The following is a 24,337-nucleotide window of genomic DNA, read 5'->3' as shown; positions in this document are numbered from 1 at the left end:
TCAATCTGTGCTATAATCTCTGGCAATCTCTTCGTCGGATCGATGGGCCTCTGCCTGGATCATGTTCAACAAAGCCCTTGCACTCTCATTATCCTCGCTTAATTTTAACAGCTCCTCCAGATCATCTTCGGCCTCCTCAAACCTACCCATGCCCCTCCTTGCCAGGGCTCTTTGATACAGAGCTTTTTGATTCTTGGGATCTTTTTGTAGTAAATAGGTACAATCGGCTTCCGCATGCAATCGTAGGCCAGCCTGATTGAATGCTATAGCACGATTAGAGTAATAGACAGTCTTTTTGGGATCGAGAGAGATGGCACGGGTGTAGTATATTATTGCAAAAGAGTGGTTCTTTTCTGAAGATTGGTCATTGCCCTAGTGATTATGTCAGTCAAGGCATCATTAAACCTTTGAATGGTTGATCAAGACAAAGAAAGGGAGAAACTGGGAATAGTGCCTGCAGACATTGGGTTACAGATAACTGTACCATATTTATCAGGTAAAAACGTCATATTGTGATCGTCATTCGTTTCTCTGGCAGCTCCAAAGCGACAGGTAGATGGTGAGTACACAAATCAATACTAACCTTCTTCCTCTCTTTCCCTCCGAATTCCTCCGCCCACTTGTCCATACATGATCTCCAAGCGTGTAGCTCTTTTTCTGCCAGGGTATCGATCTTCCCATTTCTTCCTCCTTTTCCGCCTATTACAGAGAGGCTGCTATCCAATTGAGATGCACGCCTCTCTAAGACTGGTTCTACTAGCCGTCTATACAAAGCGACAGGATGCATTTTTTGGAATTCCGGTATATCGTGACGGTAATCTGGATAAGAAAACGGACATGCAGCTATCGCTATTTGATGTAACAACTACATTTTCGTTAGGTTTTCTTTAGACGCACGCTTTGGAAACGAAAAAAAGATAGATGTTTACCTTGACAAAGTGCCGAAAAGTCAAAACTACTGCAGTGTTCCTCTCTCCAGGATCAGACTCAATCCATTCATCAGGTAATAACACCTTTTTTTCTGCTGCTCCTGAGATAGGCACCTTGCCTTTATCCTCTATATTTGCACCCATTGCTGGTGTGCCGTTTTGTATTGTTACTCGACGATTTTTTCCTTTTCCTCTTACTTTCGTCACTCTCATGTTTTTTCTTGGGTTCGTAGAGGGTGATGAGTTAGTTTCAGCATGTAAGTCTGGGGAAGTCGGAAGGATATTAAGTCCTTCGAGGGCAATAGGATTATTTGAGCAGGGACCGTAACGACTCTCGATAGCAGGATCAGGGGCACCAAGCTTGTTTAATCGCCATCTGAGGTTTTCTTCCACAGCCAAAACATCTGTCATTTGGGGATGAGGAAATATTTGAGGCAGTTTGACAGAGTCTTTTTTTTGTGGTGATGTTTCTTTGGGAACATGGGCAAAACCTTTACCTGTTGGCAGAGAAGTCTGGGAAGGGTATTTTCGGCGAAGAGATTCTAGTCTTGCTCGAGCATGGGCCTCTGACTCTACCTCGCCAAGCCAGCCGTCAACAGCAGGTGTATCGAGAACTTCGTACGGTAAACGGCTGATGGGACCTCGTCGATTCAAGGCAAAATGATGAAAACAAGACATGCAAGTTGTGAGATGACACAAGCATAGACCATGGTCATCTTCTTCTTCAGGTATGCCATGGTAACAAGCCAAATTGTGAAAGCAAACACCATCTCGACAATTTGGCGCTAGTTGGTTTGTAGAAGATGAGAGAGGAAAAGAATTTCGGACAGTATTTAACAACGGCTGTTGAAGAACCGAAGATGATCGCAAAGCAGATTGAGGGCGAGAGCCAGAAAGGCGCCTTTCCAATTCTTCAAAAAGCATGTGAAGCATTTGCGATTCAAACAAGTGGTCAAGAGATTGACCACCAAAGATAATGTTTTTACGGAGAAAGATGGGCGTTGCACCCGTGGCGATAAGGTTGATGATAAGATCTGGAACGGTGCGTGTGAAGACGTGATGGAAGGCCTCATGCCTATTTTGTGTCATAATTGCATGAGCGACTAAAGCTGAACCAACTTACCAACACTGTTCAACCCAACAATCGTACTCTTTCCTCAAAACCAGGGCCAAATCTACCACAAATGAGTCGATCTCTGTTTCGCTAAACCTGCCTAGCCTCTCACTTGCGTGCCGTCCCCTCTCTTGCCATCCTCGCCCTTCGTGGCACCTTACCACTCCAATTGACTGTCCGTTTGGGTTGTAGTCATTGGCTACCAGTCGATCTTGTCGATCGATAGCTGGATCCTGATGCCTAGATGATAGCTGAACGGAAGGAAGTTGAGGAGGAGGAGCTAATTGACGGTATGTATCCGCTGCATGAGCTCTTGCATGATGTGGAGAAAGGTTTGACGGCAGCGACGTTTTGGTAGACATAGCTAAAGAAGCTTTTTTGCCATAATCGAGCATGGAGATGCGATTTTTGTATCAGTCGAAATAGGGAGAGCAAGTTATCCTCATCTAATATCTGCAAGCCGCTCTCTCTCTTTTCTTGACAACTTATGGTGATAAGGAAATGTCAAAAGTTTTAACAAAAAATAAAGTGGTCGCCTTAAATTAATGAAGCGGACATTGCCGCCGACTTCATCAGAACGGAATCAAATCCACGTCACTTTATAAACCATCCAACGATTTGTTGAAAATTAAAACAAGTTTGTCTTTTCTGTCAAATAAAGCAAGAAGAAAAATGGTATACAATGGAGGTGGGTATATGTTTTACGTCGGCTGTGGGTTTCGGTTGACAAGGTGTACGGTAGACGAGGTTTCAGCACTTGTAGTAGACTTTGGCTCGCATACCACAAGAGCTGGCTATGCAGGTGAAGACTGTCCTCGAGTAGTGTGCCCAACATTTTACGGATATACAAATGATCAACCATCTACCAGCGAACCAGATGCTGCTGAGTCAGAAAAACAGCAAAATGGTGAGGATGATCCAATGTCAGAACCATCGCCAGAAGGTGTGGAACCAAAGAATAAAGGCAGTGGAAGAAAATATCATGTTGGAGAAGACGGTGTGAGTGTCTGGAGACCTGGCATGGAGGTTGAAAACTTTATGCTGGACGGGGTTGGTAAGTTTATGCGGGCTCAAGGAAATTCATACCTGGGCTAATGCATTGTCGCGCAAATAGTTCATGACCCCGAACCTGCATCTGCTTTACTGCATCACATTCTCCATTCTCGTCTGGGTGTCAATCCGACTGAACATCCCCTTATGATCACCGAACCGGCTTGGAATACACATAAAGCCAGAGAACTTTTAACTGAGATGGTTTTTGAAGGCGAGAACATGCCAGCATTGTACTTTGGCTCTTCGGGTGTCCTTTCTGCTTTTGCAGCTGGGAAGCCCACGGCTTTGGTGTTGGATGTGGGCTATGCACAAAGTAGTGCTGTACCAGTGATAGACGGATATGCGTTGAGGTCGGGGACCATGCATCAGCCGCTAGGGTCTCAGTTGATTATCTCTCAATTACATCACCACTTTACTACACCTTCTCCAACCAAACAAGCACTCTCACTCCTCCCTCGCCATCTCATTAAAAAGCGCGACTCTACACAAGATCCTGGATGTGTACCAAAGCCCATCTTGCGCGATGACCGGGTGCCTCATACTACCGAATCATGGAAGCTATGGGCTCAGAATAATGTTATTGAAGGATGGAAAGAAGCCTGTACAGAGATTGTTAATTATCAAGGTTTCAATTTTAAGACAGCCTCCGAGCTCCCTCAAGTAATGTACGAATTCCCAGATGGTTATCACCAGTACTTTGGCGAGGAAAGATACCGCTTCAGTGAAGTTCTTTTTAACCCGGATCACTATTTTGACCAGTCTTTTCCTCCTCCTATTCAGCTTCAGTCTGTTCCATCGACATCCTCTTCAAGATCTCTTCAAAATCTGGTTTCGCTTTCTCAGCTGGTGCATCACAGTATTATGTCGTGTGATGTGGATATAAGAGCAAAATTGCTGCAAAATATTATCGTAGTTGGCAATACCTCATTGACCAGGGGCTTGATTGAGAGATTGGATGTCGAATTGGCGGAAAGAATGCCCAGTGTAGGTTTTTCTTTTATGAGAATGAGATGAATACACTCCTGACTTGTGTCATAGCAAAAAATTAAAATTCATTCCCCCACTATCCCATATGAACGCAAATATGCGTCATGGGTCGGAGGCTCTATCCTGACAAGCTTGGGTACTTTCCATCAATTATGGGTAACCAAGGATGAATACGAGGAGCACGGCATGTCCATTGTGCACCATAGGTGCAAGTAGGTGCACATCACTGTCAGGATGATGGACAGGGAAGGGTGAGGAAAGGTAAGGAGAGGGTTTGTTTTGAGGAGATAGGATGGTTGAATGACAGCGGTAGAACCCAAGATATAAGGACTTGTTGCTCATAACTCCCCAGAGAATAAATCATAAATAGCTGCCTTCTATTCCAGCTACACATTCCTCACTCAAGCTACATCGAGTCCCAAGACATAACCCATTCCTAACAACTACCCTGCTAGCCTTGTCAAGGGAAGGCTGCGAATGAGTATCAAGGCTTTAACAGTATTGGGAAAATTACATTGGTTGGGATGGCACTTGTACAAGGACATGTATTCAGTGCTTTACTTGAAAAGTGCAATGGACGGCGTCGAGGTCTTTTAGCTTGGTGAAATGAGTCCCTTCAATGGTAGATGACAACTACATTGTCCTTTTGATTGGAGCTCACCATTCATCTACTAACAATGATTAGGTACTCTTCCATTTACCTTAGCCTCTCGCTTGTCTCCTTTTAGTGGTATTCTTTTCAATATACTTTAATCTTCCAATCCGTCGCAGCACATCTCACATGGCTCAATGTACAACCCAAGTTATTTGCTGATGCGGTGGTGCTGTTGTAGAGCATAAATCTGCAACATTCAACTGGATATTCATTCATGCATCAAGATTAGCGTATGAGCTCAAATGAACTTTTCTCTTGTCAAACATGCCATTAGCCATCTCGAGTGTGTTCTTGTTCTGTTTGATCTTTAGGCCATTCGTGAAGTTGTCCAATCTTCCTTTGCATTGCTTCAAAACTTTTTTGTGTTTTAGGTTCTTCTCGAATGCTGCAGATAGCCTGCGCCACTTGGGTACTAAACTCTGGCTTGACGAAGCGGGGAGACCAACCGTCGTACAATCTCTTAGCTTCCTTGAAACTAGCTGCCGAGAGGGTCAAGTTTGTGTCATGAATAATAGCAATAATCAAGACCCACGCTCTGTACCAAAAGGTCACAATAATGCAGTCTACGTTGCATTACTATTGTTTGCCTATATTCATGTCCTAATTTCAACATTCTGACAGGTGCATGGTAGTGGATGTCTTCTAGTCGTGTCTAGGTGTTGAATGACTATGGCTTGGGAGATCGTTGAAAATCTTTCCATGCCTCTCGAGGTGGTGCGTCGTTTGGCTTTTGTGGAACACAGCTGACGGACGAGATGCAGTACGACTGGCGATTATACATTGCTATACTCCTGATATCCTGGGGCTCAATCACATTTGGATGGGTTTGCTGCATGAGTTTTGGCGGCGAGCTAAAGAAAAGGTAGTTAGGATGGCGCAATCATGGGTACTACTATCGCTCGCTCTTCTTTCAAACAGTATTTTGGAATTGATCATCTATCCCCGAGAGCATATGCCGACATCTCCTCAAACGTCGCTTCCTGTTGCAAGATTGCAGCCTTTTTGGTTCTTCTTTCTCTTGGGTGCCCATGGGATCTTTTGGCCGTAAGACTATACTTGAGATTTCACCCGTTGTTTTCGTTGTCGGCTCCATCTTGCAGACATGTCCGCCTCAGGATCTCGACTTTATTGACACAGAGGGATCCCTCTGCGGCCTTGCTGTTGGTGGAACAACTGGTGTTGGTAAGTCCAACTGGCAATACTGCTCACTATCGTATTGATCCAGCCTGGTACCGGCATATATTAGTGAACAGTCTGTCCCGAGTATCCGAGGACGATTGACGGGTCTGTTTGAGATTGCGTCTGACGGAAAGCAATCTTGCAGGCGTTCTCATAATCGGCATCTTTTCTTTATACCAGTCCCTCTGTATTAGATGAAGAGGGATCAAGATGAGAAGGCTGTTCAAGTTCTCGCCTACTTGCGAAAGTTACCTGCAGATCATCCGTATGTCCAAGAGGAAATGTCTCTCCGCCGCGAACGTATAATTCACGAGCGAGTTGTTGTCTCTGGAAAAGCAGGTCTCTGGGGTTACCTTCGAGGCGTATTCAGAGAAGGGCATCCGAAACCGAATGGTGTTTTCCTCATCATGTTTACGTTTCAAAACTTTTCCAGCGCATATGCTATCACCTATTACTCCCCCACACTGTTTGGCTCTCTAGGTATCCAAGACATCAACCTGTACACTGACATCTACGGTCCCGTCAAGGCTGTGAGCTCCATTATCTTTTACATCTACTTTATCGAGCTTTGAGGACGTCGACAACCTTGGATCGTTTCTCCCGTGGCATGCGCTCTCTGCTTGAGTTATGTCGGGGTGTATGTCAAGGTTGGGTACCTTGTCAACCAAAATGTCGTTTTTCATCCCACCAAGCAAGGTAGTACTGCTGCAACGACAATGATTATGTTTTATCCTCTCTTTTGGTCTTTTGGCGCCAACGGCTTACCATAGACCATCACCTCTGGGATATACCCTCTGAGCTCGCGAGGACTGTTGTGCTTATGCCGCCATGTGCCAGTGGTTATGGCAGTTTGTTGTCACGTAAGAAACTATCCGCTCAAATTGGTGATGATTGGCAAGGTCTGCTGTATTGTAGTAAAGCTACTCTCAAAATTATCCTTGCGATGGAATGGAGGACCTGGATCTTTTCTGTGGCTTGTCTCTTGGTTAGCAGTGTTTGGGTATATTTTTACCTTCCCAAGACTGTCAGTGGCCTTGCCTTTTTCCCTTCATGTTACTAATTCCAATCAATAACGGAAAGGCCTTCCTCTCGACAAGCTAGAAAGTTGGAATCGCCGAGTCATCAAGAGAACATGCACCGGAAAGACCCGGAAGAGTCGGTTTAATCGTGCCGTGGAAGGATAGCCATTGTAAAGTTGAGGCCAACGGGAACAGTTGCTGTTGGAGGTCATTGGGTTTTAGTGCAAGATTATATGATGATTCCTTTTGTTTGGTCTTGTAGTTGTAGCTGCATTAGGGCTAAGAACTTCTTGCACCTGGCACGCACCGATGCAGCTTGCCATTACACGGCTGTGATATGTGGTAAAGCATGCAACGCAAGATAACCGAAACCTAATCATTGATTATTGAAGTGTCGATCCCAGATAGCTTGGAAAGACACAATAGTGAGCTACAACAGCTATCGCCGATATATCATGAAACATCTACCTATCCTACACTCTTCCCAAAAGATGATTGCCTCGCCTAACGGATATCCCTTTTAATCTTTTCCAGCAACACACCCATCCTAGCACCCATGTTGGGTTGACCTCGTCCTTTCATCAGTCCTATCGAATCTTTTGGTCGGTGGTACTTTCCGAAGCTCTCTTTTCTCAATTGCCTTATTGAGGGCTTTGGTTCGTTCGATGAAGTGGTTGGTGGAGGCGATGGTGACAGTGCGCGAGCTTTGGGTGGCAAAACATCTTTAAAGATTGAAGGCTTCTTAAAAGACTTAGTACGAGAGCCAGAAGGGCCTGCTCGGGCGAGAATACGAGCCATTTCAGGATCTTGCGCCTCTAATTCTTGATTTTCATGTTTTGGTTTCCCGCTTTGAGAATAATGTCTCTCAGTACCTTTTGGCGACCCTTTTCCTTTGCCTGTGTCTGCATCGCGTTCACCTCGCCGACGAGACCCATTGCCTAGACGCTCACTCTCCATACCTTCCTGGCGAAGAACTTTGGCATATTGCTTTTTTACTTTAGCGCGTTGTATCAAGTTTGCCTTGATTTTCTTCGCTGTGTTTTTGTGTTAGGATCTACTTTCTCATCATCACTAGATAGCAATTCACCTTTACCAAGATACGCATCTTTGGGAGCACGAGCAGGCTTGACGTTGAATCCATGCTTTGAGTTGCCATTCGACCCAGACGGAGCTCTTGGTTTCGACTTTGGTTTGGATACGACTTTGCCTGCCTCTTTTTGGCGTTTTGTGACTCGCGGCATGCTTTTGAAGCTGCAAGTTTTTCCAAGACTTCTTGAAATTGTTAAATTCAAAATATTAATTGAAGATTCACCAAAAGGTGTATAATCCGCCACACTCAATAAAACACCGAAACTCCGCCATCGTTGGCTCCATTATCTCAGCAATTCTCCCTATCCTCAAAGATTCTATTCAGATTTAATTTTTCTCTTCTATCTCTTTTCTTCGTCGCTCTACTCACCGCTCATCGTCCATTTCCTTCAGCATCGAGATCAATCACCTAGCTAAGCACGCCCTAGTCACTTTTTGAATGAGCACTGCATGTGAGTATAATCTCCAATACTTAGTTCGATGCGTTTTTGCCGCTTTTCAACTTTTTCAAAGGATAGGAGAAGATGCGGCGGTTTGTCATCTAGAAAGAATTGTGTTCCTAATGCATGTGTCGCAGCTATTACCAATATCAAGGTGGACGCCACTACCAAGAAGACAAAGGCCCCAGCGGCTAGTACCGGGGTTGAGAATCTCGGTCCAGCTTTTGGCAAGTCGTTGTTGTTTTCAGCATTACCTCCACTAATATTGTCACAACAGACCCATTCGCGCCCATTGACGATCTCAACGATACTCCCTCAATTGAAAAAGCCGTCGGTAATAAGAATGACAAGATTCACATCCGCAAGTTTTCTATGTTTAGGCATCCAAGACTTGCGCTAACATGCTACTCTCAGGTCTTCAGCAGCGTAATGGTCGCAAGACCCTTACGACCATCCAGGGAATTCCTTCCAAATACAATCATACCAAGATTCTTAAAGCAATGAAGAAGGAATTTGCCTGTAATGGCACCGTTGTCAAGGCCGACGCCGAATCTGATGAGGAGTCTGTTGCTCCCGGCGCCAAGGTTAATCACGGCGATGTTCTGCAGTTGCAAGGCGACCAGAGAACAGCCTCCAGGCAGTTTTTAATCGACTCTGGTATTGTTCCACAGAAGGAGGCCAAAGACCTCATCGTCGTGTATGTCCATACATCAATTTGGAAAAGTATGTCACTGACATTACCTCAAGTCATGGTTACTAAGCCAAAGCCTTTGTGAGACGGATAGCTTGGAGCATTATCAGAGAACCCTCTGTTTTCATCTAATCCGATTATTTTCATGAATCGTGGATCTTTAGGTGCATTCAGGATAGCATATGATGCAAGCCTTTTCAGCAAAGAATTGAACAGGTCGAGATTTTTCGCATTATTTTGCCGTTTAGTCAATAACATCCTCTTCCAGAGGCGGCATCTGTCTCATTTTAACAATCTCGTATCTCGGAACACATGCTACTTACTTTAAACTCCAGCAACCCGCGATGTGTATTCATATCAATTGGCTCTTGGGTCATGATTTGTGCACAAAGCAGTCCTCTCACGTCAATTTGTATACATACTTTTACAGTACCATGCAAAGCTCTGGAGAGGTGGTTAAAGTGTGCTGAGTGATAACTGAAACATGGTCATCATAGAGCTTCTCATCAATGTGCAGCCGATGACTTACCTAACCGAGATGCTTTCTTCGCATGCGAATCGCTCAAGTACGTCTTTCTCATTCGGATAATCCAGCTCCACGCTGCCAAAGTCTCCCTCGGCCTGTATTGTTAACTGACCTAATTCATCTCTCTGTCTTTTCTGTAGTCCTTCATCGACTTGGTCTGATGTGAGCCGAGAATCCTTGGGCGGAATGGCGACCAACGTTATACGCCTTGAAGAGGGCGGAAGGTCGGCAAGAGCAGAGAGAAGGTCTTCAGAACGCATTTGGACGCTGAATACGCTATAGTCAAATTCATGTGAGAAGAGGAGGATGGCGACAGCGAGAGAAGGCCTACAGTTGATTGATGTCGAACTCTGGATTCACAAGCTCTTCAGGCTCAAGTGTTCGGAGCGAGAATTCTGTGATGGGCCCCTTTCCTTTTGATCTTCTGTTCAATCCATATCTTATCAGTATGGTGGCCAAATTTCAGAGAAAACGAATGTACAATAGCATCTTCAGCTCGTGTCCCTTACCCATCCATTCCATCCTCATACTTGTTGCGCCTTTCCTATCTCTTCCCCAACGTCCCTCATCATCTCCCGCCTCATCATTATCATCCGCAAACCGCCGCTTGTTGAGAGTTTTGCTTTTACCTATTGGGCCGGTATTACCCAAGACATAAAGACAGTGTAACATGGATTCGAGTTCAATCTCAAAGATAGGCGGATCATTGACAGGCGGATTAAACGTGAAAGATGTAAAAATACAAGTTGGGATCCAAGCTATAGCTATACAGCAGCGCTCATGAGATTTAAGCATCTATAAAGGCAAAACGCCAACTCACCCGTCAATGTTCGAGAGTCTTCAACGGTGACGCTGATCTGGCCCATATCTCCAAGTATCTCCATCAAGGCATTCTACTCTATACTATTAGACACTTTTCAGCCATTGCTCGTAGGCTCCCATACCGGTTTGAGGGCAACGCCACGAAGGAGACGAATGAATGGCCTTATATCGTCCATCTCCGCTACCAAGACCTGTTTATTATCAGAACTTGTATTTTGGTTCAACTTGAACAATGCTCACTGGACGATGAGTTATACCAGAAGCCATTCTGATGAAAATTTTTGTTTTGAGAAATAAGACAATGATAAAGAGTAATATAAACGCGTAGACGTGTTTTGGATTTTTTGAAAGATAGATTATATTTGACTTAGAGCATTACATCATAACCATGTATGATGATTACAAATTTATAAATATTAAGAAAAGCAAATGCATTTAAATTCTGTTTATTATAACCACTTATTACAAAAGTAATTCAACAAAAAACAATTCATATATATGGTTATTCCAAAGTACTCTTACACAGCAAGCATGGCAGTAATTCAACATAGTATGACCAGAGAGAGGTTTCATAAATGATTGTTCATTCGATTCGTCTTTTTTTACCTGCTGTGAGCCATCCTCAACAGAGAAATGCTCGATATATGCCAGGAAACGTTTTTCTGCTCCTCTAGTCATTCACTCTCTGCGTCACTTTCTGTGTCTTCGCTATCATCCACATCTAGCTCTCTTTCTCCCTCCACCACTTGATCCTCGTCTTGATATGTCTTGTTTTGTCTATAGCGTTTTCTTGCACTCCCTTCTCGAGTATGTGCCGTTTCCGTCATTCCCCTCGTCTCCTGTTCCTCTTGCTGCCTGATCGGATCCTTTACGTTTCGCTCATGAGCCGTTTGCTTTTTTCTCAAACGAGCTTGTTCTCGGAGCCGACGCTTTTCTGCTCTCCTTGAGATTTCTACAGCGATCGAATTAACAATCTACATGACAAGAATCAACGACAGACAAACCAGTTTTAGAGAGATGCGGACGAAGGAGAGGGTTAGGTTCAGAAAGAACTGGTGCGTACAACGACTCGTGTAGAGGCACTGTAGCGGTCCTCATTGTTTTTATAGTGTCAAGTATTTGCAGACGATGCTCCAAAACTATCCACAGGTAAGACGTCTACTCGGCAAGACCCAAAACGCACCATTTGCTACAGAATTGGGATATATACTTTGAAGTCTGCCATTGGTAGACACAACTTCCCTTTTGTTCATAAGCTTGAGGCAACTTGATAACCATGTGACGTACCATCTCAATCTGGGAATCATACCTGCCACTCCCATAACTCCCTTCCAGTCTAGAGGCGGCATCTGCTTCCTTTTCTTTGATGTTCCGGGCAGCCTCACCATGGCAAGTTTCGCCAATAGCTCATTGATCATCTCCACTGTAGACGGCACAAGATTACAAGGAAGAACAGGGTCCGCCAGATCATTCTCGTTCTCTTCAAGGTTCAGTATGTCGAGGCCTTGCTGGCGGATGTAGGATTGGGCAAACGATATCACGGTCTCTTCAAGACTCGACGGTTTGTCAATCTCAGCACATGTCACAGGCCAGCGGGTCCCAAAAGCATCTTCATCCGCTCGGCGTCTCTTTCTCTTTCCAAGTGACTTGGATACCCTTGTATAACCCGCTTTACTCCTCTCTCTCTCAGTTTCACTACCATCCGAAAGCACTAAACCATCGTCCGCATACCTGTCTGGGCTGAACCTATAGAGTAGACGCTGAGAAAGATCTTGAGATGTTGTAGTCTGAAGGTCATCCAAAAACGAAGCGTACGCAGCAATCTGAGAGCGATTGAGAGGAGGAGGACCGCCTGTAGAACCAGAAAGCCTCTCTGAGGGTAATTCAAAAGACATTACAACAACTTTTACTTTATACAAAATTGAGGTTTATCAAACCGTTTTGTTCGGCGATGTCCGCCTTACGGTCGGCTTCTGATTTGATTCCGTTATTATGAGAATATTTTCTTGGCTCAGCTCATTATTTGGTTCGTGCGTTTCTCGTTATAAACGACTTGTTTTGACATCTCCATTTTTATATTTTTATCTTTATCCAGCAACTTGAAAAACGACTCAGACAGTAACAAAGGGTCAAGAAGACGATGGATTATAGAGACCAGTATGAGCACTTGCTTTCCCAGGACTCGAAAAGACAAGATGGATATGATTATGCGCTTCCACAACGGAAGATGTCCTACCGAAAAGTCTCCAACCTGGGCTCTCCCAGAGATTATCTCTCGCAATCGTCCCTCAGGCATGATCCCGATGAGCAGGATAGAGATTCTATATTCGACTATGGAGAGGAGAAGCCATTTAGTGGGCAAAAGAGACCAGCAGACGTAGAATCTCTGTCTAGCCAGTCGGCGGAGACCCGGAGTCAGCCGAAACAGCGAACAAATTCGGCTTCAAACAGCACAAAAGTTTCAACCAAGAAGGAGGAAGCAGGTGACAACCCTCAGCCCAGGAGAGCAGCTCAAGCATGCTTGCGATGTCGAAAACAAAAGTTAAAATGTATAGGTGGATGGCCGTGCAACAGGTGTACGAAATCAAAGAATGTCTGTGATTTTGGTCGGCCGGGAATGGGCCCTCCACCTAAACTTCAAGGAGATTCCGCCAGTTCTGAGGCGAATGCTCGTCTCGAGCAGCTCGAGAGTAATGTCGCTAATCTGTTGGCTGGCCTGGCAGGGGGCAACGCCGGGAGTTTTCCAAATAATGAGATGCTTCATACATTTGACCCTGTGCGCCGTCGTGACGATATGAGAGGTGGCAATTGCGGCCTTTCTTTTCGAGGATCCGACAACGGAGAATGGAATTCCAACTTTTCTCCTCCAACACATGTCAGACCTATCGAATCGTCTCAAGGTGTTGGTCATTCAACCTCCATTAACACTGCTAGGTCGTCCGACGACCCTACGCACCACGTGAGATTTACTTCCTTGCCTCATCGAACCTTTCATCAGCGTGTTTACCCACGATCTAATTTTTCGTCGAACGATATTGGTCCGAGCCCTGCAAGCGGTAGTCAGCCCGAGTCTGTTGGCAATGGGAGCATAAAGAAGAATTCTCAAGGAAAAAGACAGGGAGCTGAAAGAAAAATGACCACGGCTACTGGAGCTGACTTGGACGAAGCGCCCTTTGAACCATTAGTCCTTCAGGTCAGTGTTCTTGATTGCCCTGCCCTCTTCGCTACCCGCCACTGATACTGTATAGTCTGGTTTATGGGAAAATCGGGAAGCATCGAGAAGGAATTCCTCCCAACTTAGCCTGTCCTCTCAAAGTCGGGATGATCCGGCACCCAAAGCTTACGACGGGCGGATGATTCGCGGTTGCGATGATCCTATCAATACTGATATCATTGACCTTGCCATGGCAGAGAATCTCTTCAAATTCTTTATCGATCATTGTCATTTATTCTTGCCTATTGTGAATATTGCTCTCGATGACACTTTCAACACTATCCGTCAGTCTCCGTTTTTGATATCTGCCATGATTGCCGTAGCTGCCCGATTCTATATCAAGTATGCCTCTCGAAAAACCGAAGCCCTTCCTTTTCTTGACCCTTCTGTTCCACCTCGTTTGGCTAATCTTGCCGAGGCACATCTTGTTAACACGCTTTTGAGGAAGCAGCACGCACTCTCAGACGTTCAAGCTGTGATGATTTTAGCTGCTTGGGGCCTTCAGAGTGGTGGAGGAGGCCCAGATGCATGGATTGTAACCGGTCATGCTGCCAGGATTGCTAGGAGGCTGGGCGTGCATAAAGTCTTAGGGCAGGCTGCAGAAGTGGCAAGGACCAATCCAGTCGGCAGTGAAGAGTTTAAAAAACTAGAAGTACTTATGCCCCAATGGAGAACATGGTTGTGTTGGTTTTGGTTGGTTTCACCTTGTGTTACTACAACATAATCTGACGGGATACACAGTTTCGACGGGTTCCTCTCGCTTAGTTTTGGCCGTCCTCAATCTACTCAATTCGAGACTGTTGACGAAACTGGTTTTCTCGAAACCCGTCTTCACCAGGTGCTTCCTCATCCTGGAACGATATCCTCCTTGTCATTGCACAGCGACGTCTATGTAGCTGGTCAAGTTCAGCTCACACAGATTGGCCTTGACTTGATCAACTGGGGTGAAATGTTAGCAGACACTAAAACGGCAATTTTGGCTGATCCTAGGAGGACAGCGATGTTTCGAGATAAAGAAATAACGGTGAAGACTATGTTCGTAGAGTTAAATACAAAGCTGGACAACTGGTCTAAGCTTTGGGTATATGCTGGTTCGTCTTCCCCAAGTGATGTAGTGCTGCATCCTGACTTGAATGCGCAGGCTCACCTTACTCTTTGTATCTTGGTTCGTCAGCGCGAATAGCTCGATTGCAAGGTGATTATATGCGTCTTTGCATCAATTCGTTTGCTTTGAAATCCTGTCCAGAGAAAAACGAGTATATTGCAGAGTGTTTGAAAAAGGCTTTGAATTCGGCAATGGCAACCATTCAAACACACTATGAATCGAGCCAAACTGATTTGGCATTGAGTTTCGCGACTGATGTGAGTATCATATGACACCCTGCTGTTCAGTCATTGACGGTCTATACAGTATCTCACAATCACCCTTTCTCAAGCAGCCATTTTTCTCGTCCGAATCGCCAAAGCTGAATCTTCAGTTCAGTCCATCATCAATATCGAACCTTCTGTCATTGCTCACTATCTCAAACTGTCCATTAATCTTTTGCGACTTGGTGAGCTCAGCGAGACTCGTCTTTCAACATATTTGGCAAAGACAATTTGCGATATCGCGTCAGCCGCCGGAATCCCTAGCCTAGGTACGCCGGAAAGTGAAGAATACGAGAGCCGTCCCCAGAGCGCCAACTCGACCTCCAACGGCAGCAACTTTGCTCAACAAACTCAGCCCGTTAATGAAAATGCGCCCCCGCCAGATACTACGTTTGATATGGACTCTCTCTTGCAATACGAATGGCAAACAGATTTGAGTCATCTTCTCAGTTTACCAGGCGACATACCACCGGCGATGCCACAGGTTCAGCCACACGGCATGCTCGAAGGAAGGATATATAACGAGTTTGCTTTTCCAATGAGTGAGGTAGCTATGGGATATGGCCCGGTGTCATCATTGCCCTGCTAGAGTATGCTCGTTAGTGCATCTGCGCAGGTAGCGGATTAGGGATGAAGTATAAATCGACAGGCTGCACAGGATAATGCGAGTATTGAGATATAGGTTACGTAGCAGAGATCGTGAGGGCCAACACATCTCTAGGTAAATCAGTTGTTCATGTACGAGTAAACCGTTCTATATTTTACGACAGGATCAAAAGCATACACATAGCATGTTATGTATACAGTTATAATTTTAAACTACGTTGCATCTGCGCATAATACACAACGATAGAAAAAGAAGATTTACATAACAAAGTAAGCAATCGCCACAGCTTTAAAACTTTTGCATGAGTTTTCATTTCTTTTACATCGTCGCCCTAATATAATCAGATCACTGTCTGACTATCGGGAAAAAGGGTTCTAAATGTACCTATGTAAAACCTTCGTGAAACATGTGAATGGAAAATTGGTTTTTGCCTCTCTTATGCAGATGAGGCGGAAAAGACGTAAAAATGAGGAGGTTTTACAATATGAAGATGAGAATGCGATGACGATGACGACGGTGTAAACAATGCCGAACGGATATAAGGCGTATAAAAGTGTGTGATACCAACGTAAATGTGTTTCCAAAACAAGAACTGCTAATGATTTGGGCATGATCGGGGACAAACCCCATTTTGATGATTGTTTCTAATTTTTCTCCCTCTTAAATCCTGCTTCTCTTCAAGACCGGTTATTATTCTCCAAAGTCTCTTGTCACACTACTAAACTCTTCAAATGGATTCTTCTCATGATCGTAACCTTTGATTGAAGCATCAACCACACCTCCACTGGCAGCTTCAGCTACATGTGATTGCGTGAGTTCATTAGGAGTGAGCATGCCGGGTGTGTTGTTACCAAGAACAGATGGTGAACCAGCCTTGGCATGAATCATGTCAACAATGTCTTTACGGTCAAAATCTATGCTTTTGCTCTCCCTTAAAGGTCGAAAGTTGATAGCATCAATGCCATTGGATTCTTCCGGTATAATCTATGGGAATTCTTTTAGCAATCATTCCAGTAGATCTCCGTCGTCAAGCCAAACTCACAGGTGGTGTCATGTTTCTCAAGAGCCCCCAACTGATAGTCGCAAACCACTTGTGCTGCTTAACCTCACTTGCTCCACTTGTTGAACCCATTCGTTTGTTCTCATCCTTAATAAGTAATTTGCGGATGCAGGATTTACAATTTGACGAAACGGGAGTTGACTCGGGAAATAGAACTTCGTTCTTCATAACATTAGCGAACGTAGCGTTGCGGTTAGGTCCCTTGAATGGCGTCGTCGCAAACTATTACCATACGTCAGTAGCGCTCTTATTAGGAAGAGACAGGAAATTTACAATCATCTCATAGACTAATATACCTAATGTCCACCAATCCACTGCACTTGAATGGCTATTTCCTTTGATGACTTCTGGCGCAATGTATTCTTCTGTGCCAACGAAGGAGTTTGTCCTAAAATCGGCTATACACGACCGCGTATCAACAAGGATTGTACCATTTGGCCCGCCTTGACGGATAGCAATAGGGGCTCCGCCTGCATGACCAGATTGTTTAGAGAGATCAAAATCTGAAAGCATGATGTGACCAGATTGATGCAAGAGAATGTCTATGTTATTATCAGCATTATTGCTTGAGTATAAACAGTCCGGAGGAACTCACTCTCAGGCTTGAGGTCACGGTAAATGTATCCATTCAGGTGCAGATACTCCAATGCAGCAGTTACCTCTGCCGCGTAGAACTTGGCATGCTCTTCCGACAAGCATTTACCAGGGCGTGTCTGCAAAGCTCTGAAAAACTCGCCTCCCATGCAATACTAACGCGTCATCAGCAATGGTATTGACAAGCATAAGAAAGTGACTACAAAACATACGTCAAGCACAAAGAACAAGTAATCCTGAGACTGGAAAGAGTGAAAGAGAGTAACAATAAAAGGATGATTGGCTGTAGCCAATATTTCCTGCTCAGCCAATGCTCGTTTGATCTTGTTTCTCTTGATCATTTCCTTCTTGGAGAGCACTAATCACCATTATAAATATTTTACACGCAATTTCCAAAAAGATTCCACTTACCCTTCATAGCAAATAGCTTGTCGCTCTTCTTCTCTCGAACTAGGTAAACTTTACCCACATCACCTTTACCCAGTAGCTTGATCTTTTGGAAGGAGCTTGCTTTGACTTCGGCGGTCCTCATCTTAATTGAATTACTGGAGTATGTTCTCCTAAAGACATGCTTGTGATGACTTTCTCCGGGCAGTGGCGGGGCAGTTTCTAGCTGAGTTTGAAGGTCGCGCACATTTTTGGGAACCGCCGTACCAGTAGTATGAGATCGGTTTGCTCTAGTGCCTTTGGCGGAAATTGCCCCAGCTGAGGGAGCGACGGGGGAGAGATGGCTAGATATCAAAGGGGTAGCAGTAGGAGTGCTTGAGCTCGGTGAAGTGAATGAAGTATTCGATGAGTGTGATGTCATGACCGGTGAAGACAGCCCATTCTGCCCGTCGAGCCTAGCATCACCAGCAGGAGGCGACTGCCTTTGTTTATTTGGCAATGGCGGAACCGCCGGAGTATCATTGAAATAGTCTTTGGAAAAGAGAGCTTTCGTATTTGGGGCTGAGACGACTCTGCGTATGAATCTGCCCACAGATCCAGAGTTATTCGCCCCATTCACAACATCCACACCGGACTGCTTTCGTGAAGACGAAGTATCACGTTTCCTGCTAGGTGTATGTGGCGAAATGACAGACGGTGATTTACCTGGTGAAGAAAAGGAAGACGAGCCCTCGCTCTTTTGGCCAGTACTTATTGACGAGCTTGGCAAAGCCTCATTGCTCTTGCCCAACTTGCCATACTTTTCGTTCTTACCCTTTGGCGGCGCAGACAACGGAGCTGAGAAGAAGCGATTCTTGAAAGACCCAATGCCAAACACACCAGATGATCGGCCAGTTCGTTCTGGAGAGATTGCATGTGACACTGACGAGTGGGATGTCCTTTCGCCTGTCGAAGCGGTTACTGTAGAATAAGGACGAGAATGCTCGCCAGATGTTGAAGCCGTAAAGTCGTTATAGTGGGTCGAGATGAGTTGAACGTTGAGACTCTCTCCCGAAACATCTTCATGTGAATGGCCGTCAATGTTGCCCGCGTCTGTATGATGAGTCACGATTTTTGTGAGTCCCGTTTTGAACCTATCGTTACCCAACACTGTTGGTCTGTTTTCCTTTCCTCTCCCGAGACTAGCTCCCGTCTTGCCCAGCTTGAACACAGACTTCCACTTTGACGAACCTGCGCTGACTGGTCCAGGCGACGTGACTGGCGAGGTGTTGAAAGAGTCCGAAGTCGCGACTGAGGTTGAGACGGTGAGGGGAGAGGCAGGATAGACCGTCGGTGGTGGCGAAGTAACCGTGGAGGACATCAGAGCGACAGTTTGACCAGAAAGATTAACCTTTGAGAAATGTTGAAAGAGTGTATGGATAAAAGAAAAAAGACACAGCCTTTTTCTTGCCAGTTGGTGGTTGTAAAGGGAGTTACAAAAGGAATTGTAGTGGAGCTATAATGTTGATTAGGATTGTTAGCGTAATCAAGGTATCACACACCACCCACTATAGTTGTACTATTGCGACGTTTCCAGTATCGTCTATAGGGCCAAGTCGTTTTCTTAAAGGAAAATGTTGGATGGCAACTATAATGACAATACTAAATGAAAAAGAAATCAACAATAAATAAATACAAAAAGACAGATGTGGATCTTTTTGTATTTATTTAACAAAAGTGTAATAATTAGGCATAATAAAACGAAAAAAAAAAGTCCAGGCCCTCCACCGGCAGTCTGAGCTTTTAACTTGCCGATTTATTATTTTATATGGAAAGATTCCAAATACAGCGCAGGATTTCATGGACAATAGCGAGTGTCTATAACCTGTGCAGTTCATTACGACATTAACTTGGAGAGTAACCATGGCCTGTCTGGGCCGAATATCATTTCCATGTCGCTTGCATTGTCGTACAATGAATTGCAAACTCCTTGCTGTCACAGTGGATATCGTAAAATCACCAAACAATTAAAGAGCCAAAATCGCCAAATCACAATTCGTAAAGTTACACCCTTTTCGCCTATTGCCGCAGTCTGAAGAAATATTTGAACAGCCACTGCCCATACCGACCCGCTCTAGGCCGAGACCATGCCGGTCCTTGAGCCACCATCCCAGTTTCTGTCTATATCACAGCCTTATCAAGCAGAAGCCTGAGTCTGGGCTAACGGTGTTGATGAAGAAAGAGTGGTCTGTATCAGAGTCAACATAAAGTCATTGAACAGGAGATGAAACGAACGTCGGTTGCAGCGAGTCGCTTAGCACGCTTCGTCTCGTAATCCTTAATTGCAGACTTGATAGCATCCTCCGCTAGGAGAGAACAATGTACTAAGATGAAAACGTCAATGGATATCCAATAGCTGGGCAAGCCGATGACCCACGCTTGACGGGAGGCAAGCACAGCTCTTTGGCGATCTCTGTGTTTCTGACGGCACCTGCCTGCTCCAGCGTCATCCCCTTGACCCGCTCGGTCATGTATGACGAGGAGGCAATTGCAGATCCACAACCAAATGTTTTGAACTTGACCTCGGATATGATACCGTCTTCTCCTACTCGAATCTGGAGCTTCATCACGCTAATTCAGTGTCTTAGCTTCCACTTTTACAATTCAAATGGTACCCACTCTCCACAAGCAGGAGCTCCAACCAAGCCAGTGCCGACATCAAAATCGCTCTTCGGCATGTTTCCCACCTGAGTCAGACAATCAGCGTCGCTCTAAACTGGAAGCGCCTCACTACCCACGTTTCGAGGATTCTCATAATGATCAATGACCTTTTCGTGATACAATCTCCTTTGGCCAAACAAGGATGTTCGAGTGGCGATTAAAGCAGACGCCCTCGACGAGGTGCCAATCTGAAGAGTTGGTCGAGCAAAAGATACAGAGGCCTTGGAGGCTGAACGCATCGCTTGTCTTAACATTTTTGAGCACTTTCCAATGATAATCTTTGGAAAATTTTTGAGAAAGACGAAATAAAAGTTGCGGAAAGTGAGAAGAAAAAAATAATCAAAATCGTCGACGTAATGACTCCAACTATTTCAACTTTTCTAATCAGATTAAATTGTGTGGCGAACTTGAGGGTCCGTGCAGGACTCGGTTACGTATCAACTCGGCCATCAATGTGGAGGCAGCAAGATATAACGCCGAGCATTGCCGTGAGTGGCACTGCACTTCGGCACAAAGAGAGGGATGATAAGCGAAGTTTATTTACTGATTAGATATGATTTATGGGATTTGGATAAAGTGCTAGGTATTCACATGCTCGTTCTGTCGTCATATACACAACACAGAGGGAGCCTGGCTATAGGATTTGACTTGCTCTCTAGATAATTTGGACATGGATGCTACGAATGCCATTGGAATGCACGAAAAACGTTTTGTTGACGTATATCTAAACACAGCTTCTGAACATAATCAAATAGTACTGTGTATCGCCGAGAGAAACAAGAAAAACTAATCTAACAACATGCGACCTTTGTATCTTGATCTTCCTTCAATCGTAGAGAGACCTAAATGTCCTTGGTTCATATACACCGATCTAAAAGGCGCTTCATTTCATCAACTCGGCGTCCAAGGTTAACTTCATCTCTTTGAATTTTCTCAGCAGACCTCCCTCTAGATGGAAGAGGGTGACGTCGTCAGAGCCGCCGATAGAAACAAAGTCGAAGAGAATGTTGGGTACAGTTCGACGTCCTGTCATATGGTGAAGAAGGGTCTGAATTGCTTTCATGTCGGCTACGTCTTGTGTCAGCTTGATCTCACCGACGACAGCACTCACATCTCTGGTCCAGTTCGATGATGTATGGCGGAGGCGAGAGATAGTACCGGCTCATAATGGACTTGGCGTTGCGCGAGTAAGGGCAATATGACTGAGCGGGTCAGCTTTGTTTGCCAAAACTGCAGCAACATACTTTTGAGAAGACGACAATCCTATACCTTTGATCCGCAAGCTCTGTCCATCCAGTTTCAAAGATTTCTGATTCATTCTCTCCCCGATTGATGTTGGTCAACATCTCCTCGAATCCTTCGCCTCCAATCTGTTCCAGATGCGACTTGCTTGGCACTTCCCAGTCGTCTGGCAGTATACCTCCTTCGGCAAGCCACCAGATTAGAGCACGGAGAGAATGGGCATGGTTGCTTGTAATTAAATCTTGTTTGAGTGCTTGACGTCGTGCCTCAGCCGCTGTTTCTTCAGCAGAAAGAGGTATAGAATCGGTATATGAACTCAAAAAAAGATCATCCTCTGCTATCAGCTCTTCCTCATCCGCGACCAAAATCTCTACTCCTTTGTCCATCTTTTTATCGGGAGGGTGGGGATGGACCTTCGGGAGCTCTTTTTCTATGTACTGGCTCTGTGTCTGCGGCGAGTGCAGCTTTGTCTGAAAATATCCGCTAAAGTCTGTTGATGATTGGATATAAATGAAAAAGAGAGAGAGAGTTAGGATACTGCCAAGTGTAACGGCAAGAGGGTGTCGAGAAATACGGTTCTTGATGCCATAGGTTATACGTTTTGCATTCAATCGCCGAGGAGCAGTCGAATGAGAATTGCCTGAAAGCGGCAAGATGGGCGCTGAAGATGAGTAAAAAGACATCTTGAGAGAGGGCATACTGAATGCTCGACAAGGTCCCAGTTTATGTTTCGTAAAGAGTTGGGATGGGAAAGAAGAGGTTCATACATCTCTTGCCTGGATGATCTATAGTATTGACTATTCACCAATGGGGTGCACAATGTCAACTAGAATCACCGCATGATAGATTATACACACTCTGTTGGCGCTGCAATCCCTCAGCTGTCGTCTCAATAGCCAATACTTACCTACTGAACAGCGAAAAAAGAAACTCCAAGAGTGCGTCGCCTAGCCAATCTACAGTGTCTGTGGGAACAGAGCAATGCGATAGAGAATGCCGAATTATATATTTCCAACCACTCTACAAAGGCGAGAGCGGCAATGGTGATATATTTCTAATAAATACCGTTGATTCTTTCTGCCTAAATCCCAGCAACAGTGATTCGGAAGCGAGATCGATGGGCGTAGAGGATTTGTAGGGTGATTGCTTTGGAGATCCTCTTGCCTGTCTAGCTGTAAAAAGATTATTGTGAAACTAAAGACTCTATTATATGTACAAGATAATAAAGAGAGATATAAAATGACATTTGTATATGGATGTAGAGAAATAAAATAAAATAAAAAGTGTCAACAAATATTAAACTCATCATTTGGGTTTAAATGCAAAATATATAATTCTCCTGCTGCCTATAGAAATCATTTCTCAAGTAACGCAACCAACGTCTTCACAGACATTAACCATTCAATTAAAAGGGCATAGAGTGATAACTGCATCCATCTTGCATGTCAGTGACGGAGATGTTACGAATGCAGCCAGAGTGTACTCTATGCAAATACTCTTCCCTTCCTGTTGCTCCCTGTTTGACCACATAGGGACGACAGTCCATCCTCAACTGTACTCGGAGAGAATCTCTTTGGAACTGTATTTATGGCAAGAAGCTTGCCATAAATACAGCGGAAAATGTTTTGTGGCTGATTGCTAAAGGCAAAGTACAGAGTGAAAGACTGGCCATGGTTGTCGAATGGAAAACTGACATCACTCGGCCGGTAGATCAAATATATTTAATCTTATTCTATCTGTACCATGCGTATGGCTATGAGCAATATTTATCATTTGCGAAGCCGAGTATGCCAACCTCCAGTCTTGAAGTGGGATGATTCAATAGCGGCATTTATTACTGTGTGATTGTCGCCTGTCTTTTTACTTGGCTGCTGATGGCGGAGTGCAATGTATGCAGCCGGAAGATGGAACAAGTCGTGCTATGATGATAAGGCATAACAACTTAATCATGATATATTTTGAAAAGCCTGGTTGTAGAAACCAAACAAGAGACAAGTTTAAAAGTGGCAGAAATAAACACATCCGGCGTAAAGTGATGACGTGTAAGATGCAAACTGAGAGATCATCTTTTATCCATTTCATCTTTGTTTTTTTATTGTTAATATCTACTACCATCCAAAAAAACGAAGTAAGAGTTATGTCTTGAGTCTCTCTATACACATCATTTTTGTCAAGGTTAAGGCCCTGGAAACTGCGAAAAACGAGACAAGCCTTTCTTTACACTTCCAGTAAGAGCAAGGATCAGTATTCCACCAACCAGCAAGTCTAACGGTTTATCTTCGGGATGCGGCCGTACAGTGCATCCATATTGGTGCATGGATCCATCCGGTACATCTGCAGTCTCCAAGCGATTCGAAACGTTACTCTTGTCTCTCAACGTTTAGCGTGTTACGGTTCATGGGGTTGTTATCGTCGACGACTCTGTTGTGAATTGCTCACACTTGTGCTTTTGATACCCAGGCCAGAGACCTATATCCATGGATAGTGAATGAAAAAAAAATAATGAGTTCAAAACGAAGGGCAGAGATCAAGACAGCGAAAAATCGATTCATAGATTCGATTGGCCTGTAGTCTACAGTTTGCTGAAAACGAAATATCAAAAAGTCGAAAACGAGAAAAAATGAGAGAATGGCTCTGTTTAGTCAAGGCTCAACCACTCTT

General features: G+C 44.6%; 12 protein-coding genes across 12 annotated transcripts; 5 read left to right on the top strand and 7 right to left on the bottom strand.

Annotated features, from left to right (window-relative positions):
* Nucleotides 1–2,438, bottom strand: L203_101754 (uncharacterized protein; the record flags this gene model as incomplete). The annotated part of the gene is made up of 4 exons (XM_066211190.1): nucleotides 1–372; nucleotides 584–865; nucleotides 930–2,004; nucleotides 2,053–2,438. 4 exons carry the CDS (start codon nucleotides 2,436–2,438, stop codon nucleotides 1–3), a joined length of 2,115 nt encoding a protein of 704 aa, XP_066067287.1.
* A 277-nt stretch (nucleotides 2,439–2,715) lies between these two features.
* On the top strand, nucleotides 2,716–4,410 carry L203_101753 (uncharacterized protein; the record flags this gene model as incomplete). Its single annotated transcript, XM_066211189.1, has 6 exons — nucleotides 2,716–2,731; nucleotides 2,786–3,097; nucleotides 3,158–4,080; nucleotides 4,135–4,289; nucleotides 4,334–4,344; nucleotides 4,397–4,410. 6 exons carry the CDS (start codon nucleotides 2,716–2,718, stop codon nucleotides 4,408–4,410), a joined length of 1,431 nt encoding a protein of 476 aa, XP_066067286.1.
* Nucleotides 4,411–5,437: 1,027 nt separating this feature from the next.
* Nucleotides 5,438–6,019, top strand: L203_101752 (uncharacterized protein; the record flags this gene model as incomplete). The annotated part of the gene is made up of 5 exons (XM_066211188.1): nucleotides 5,438–5,452; nucleotides 5,500–5,562; nucleotides 5,609–5,782; nucleotides 5,839–5,920; nucleotides 5,985–6,019. 5 exons carry the CDS (start codon nucleotides 5,438–5,440, stop codon nucleotides 6,017–6,019), a joined length of 369 nt encoding a protein of 122 aa, XP_066067285.1.
* Nucleotides 6,020–6,111: 92 nt separating this feature from the next.
* On the top strand, nucleotides 6,112–6,489 carry L203_101751 (uncharacterized protein; the record flags this gene model as incomplete). Its single annotated transcript, XM_066211187.1, has 1 exon — nucleotides 6,112–6,489. One exon carries the CDS (start codon nucleotides 6,112–6,114, stop codon nucleotides 6,487–6,489), a length of 378 nt encoding a protein of 125 aa, XP_066067284.1.
* Nucleotides 6,490–7,440: 951 nt separating this feature from the next.
* Nucleotides 7,441–8,177, bottom strand: L203_101750 (uncharacterized protein; the record flags this gene model as incomplete). Its single annotated transcript, XM_066211186.1, has 2 exons — nucleotides 7,441–7,970; nucleotides 8,024–8,177. The coding sequence occupies 2 exons, from the start codon at nucleotides 8,175–8,177 to the stop codon at nucleotides 7,441–7,443; spliced, it is 684 nt and encodes a 227-aa protein (XP_066067283.1).
* Nucleotides 8,178–8,464: 287 nt separating this feature from the next.
* Nucleotides 8,465–9,225, top strand: L203_101749 (translation initiation factor SUI1; the record flags this gene model as incomplete). The annotated part of the gene is made up of 5 exons (XM_066211185.1): nucleotides 8,465–8,477; nucleotides 8,603–8,692; nucleotides 8,743–8,826; nucleotides 8,880–9,162; nucleotides 9,213–9,225. 5 exons carry the CDS (start codon nucleotides 8,465–8,467, stop codon nucleotides 9,223–9,225), a joined length of 483 nt encoding a protein of 160 aa, XP_066067282.1.
* Nucleotides 9,226–9,400: 175 nt separating this feature from the next.
* On the bottom strand, nucleotides 9,401–10,771 carry L203_101748 (uncharacterized protein; the record flags this gene model as incomplete). Its single annotated transcript, XM_066211184.1, has 8 exons — nucleotides 9,401–9,433; nucleotides 9,480–9,633; nucleotides 9,686–9,958; nucleotides 10,014–10,106; nucleotides 10,164–10,446; nucleotides 10,503–10,575; nucleotides 10,627–10,695; nucleotides 10,745–10,771. 8 exons carry the CDS (start codon nucleotides 10,769–10,771, stop codon nucleotides 9,401–9,403), a joined length of 1,005 nt encoding a protein of 334 aa, XP_066067281.1.
* A 407-nt stretch (nucleotides 10,772–11,178) lies between these two features.
* On the bottom strand, nucleotides 11,179–12,399 carry L203_101747 (uncharacterized protein; the record flags this gene model as incomplete). The annotated part of the gene is made up of 4 exons (XM_066211183.1): nucleotides 11,179–11,456; nucleotides 11,509–11,643; nucleotides 11,688–11,746; nucleotides 11,792–12,399. 4 exons carry the CDS (start codon nucleotides 12,397–12,399, stop codon nucleotides 11,179–11,181), a joined length of 1,080 nt encoding a protein of 359 aa, XP_066067280.1.
* Nucleotides 12,400–12,644: 245 nt separating this feature from the next.
* L203_101746 (uncharacterized protein) lies at nucleotides 12,645–15,675 on the top strand (the record flags this gene model as incomplete). Its single annotated transcript, XM_066211182.1, has 6 exons — nucleotides 12,645–13,697; nucleotides 13,753–14,411; nucleotides 14,460–14,669; nucleotides 14,712–14,809; nucleotides 14,860–15,080; nucleotides 15,130–15,675. The coding sequence occupies 6 exons, from the start codon at nucleotides 12,645–12,647 to the stop codon at nucleotides 15,673–15,675; spliced, it is 2,787 nt and encodes a 928-aa protein (XP_066067279.1).
* A 708-nt stretch (nucleotides 15,676–16,383) lies between these two features.
* Nucleotides 16,384–19,094, bottom strand: L203_101745 (uncharacterized protein; the record flags this gene model as incomplete). Its single annotated transcript, XM_066211181.1, has 6 exons — nucleotides 16,384–16,677; nucleotides 16,736–16,975; nucleotides 17,027–17,295; nucleotides 17,349–17,502; nucleotides 17,560–17,705; nucleotides 17,759–19,094. The coding sequence occupies 6 exons, from the start codon at nucleotides 19,092–19,094 to the stop codon at nucleotides 16,384–16,386; spliced, it is 2,439 nt and encodes an 812-aa protein (XP_066067278.1).
* Nucleotides 19,095–19,910: 816 nt separating this feature from the next.
* Nucleotides 19,911–20,688, bottom strand: L203_101744 (iron sulfur cluster assembly protein 2, mitochondrial; the record flags this gene model as incomplete). The annotated part of the gene is made up of 5 exons (XM_066211180.1): nucleotides 19,911–19,961; nucleotides 20,009–20,097; nucleotides 20,151–20,344; nucleotides 20,393–20,460; nucleotides 20,512–20,688. The coding sequence occupies 5 exons, from the start codon at nucleotides 20,686–20,688 to the stop codon at nucleotides 19,911–19,913; spliced, it is 579 nt and encodes a 192-aa protein (XP_066067277.1).
* A 629-nt stretch (nucleotides 20,689–21,317) lies between these two features.
* Nucleotides 21,318–22,374, bottom strand: L203_101743 (glutaredoxin; the record flags this gene model as incomplete). The annotated part of the gene is made up of 3 exons (XM_066211179.1): nucleotides 21,318–21,502; nucleotides 21,546–21,636; nucleotides 21,679–22,374. The coding sequence occupies 3 exons, from the start codon at nucleotides 22,372–22,374 to the stop codon at nucleotides 21,318–21,320; spliced, it is 972 nt and encodes a 323-aa protein (XP_066067276.1).
* Between the last annotated feature and the right edge of the window lie 1,963 nt (nucleotides 22,375–24,337).

This window comes from Cryptococcus depauperatus, chromosome 2 (assembly GCF_001720195.1).
Source record: "Cryptococcus depauperatus CBS 7841 chromosome 2, complete sequence".
Taxonomy (NCBI): Eukaryota; Fungi; Basidiomycota; class Tremellomycetes; order Tremellales; family Cryptococcaceae; genus Cryptococcus; species Cryptococcus depauperatus.
This window is presented reverse-complemented; position numbering and strand designations above follow the sequence as displayed.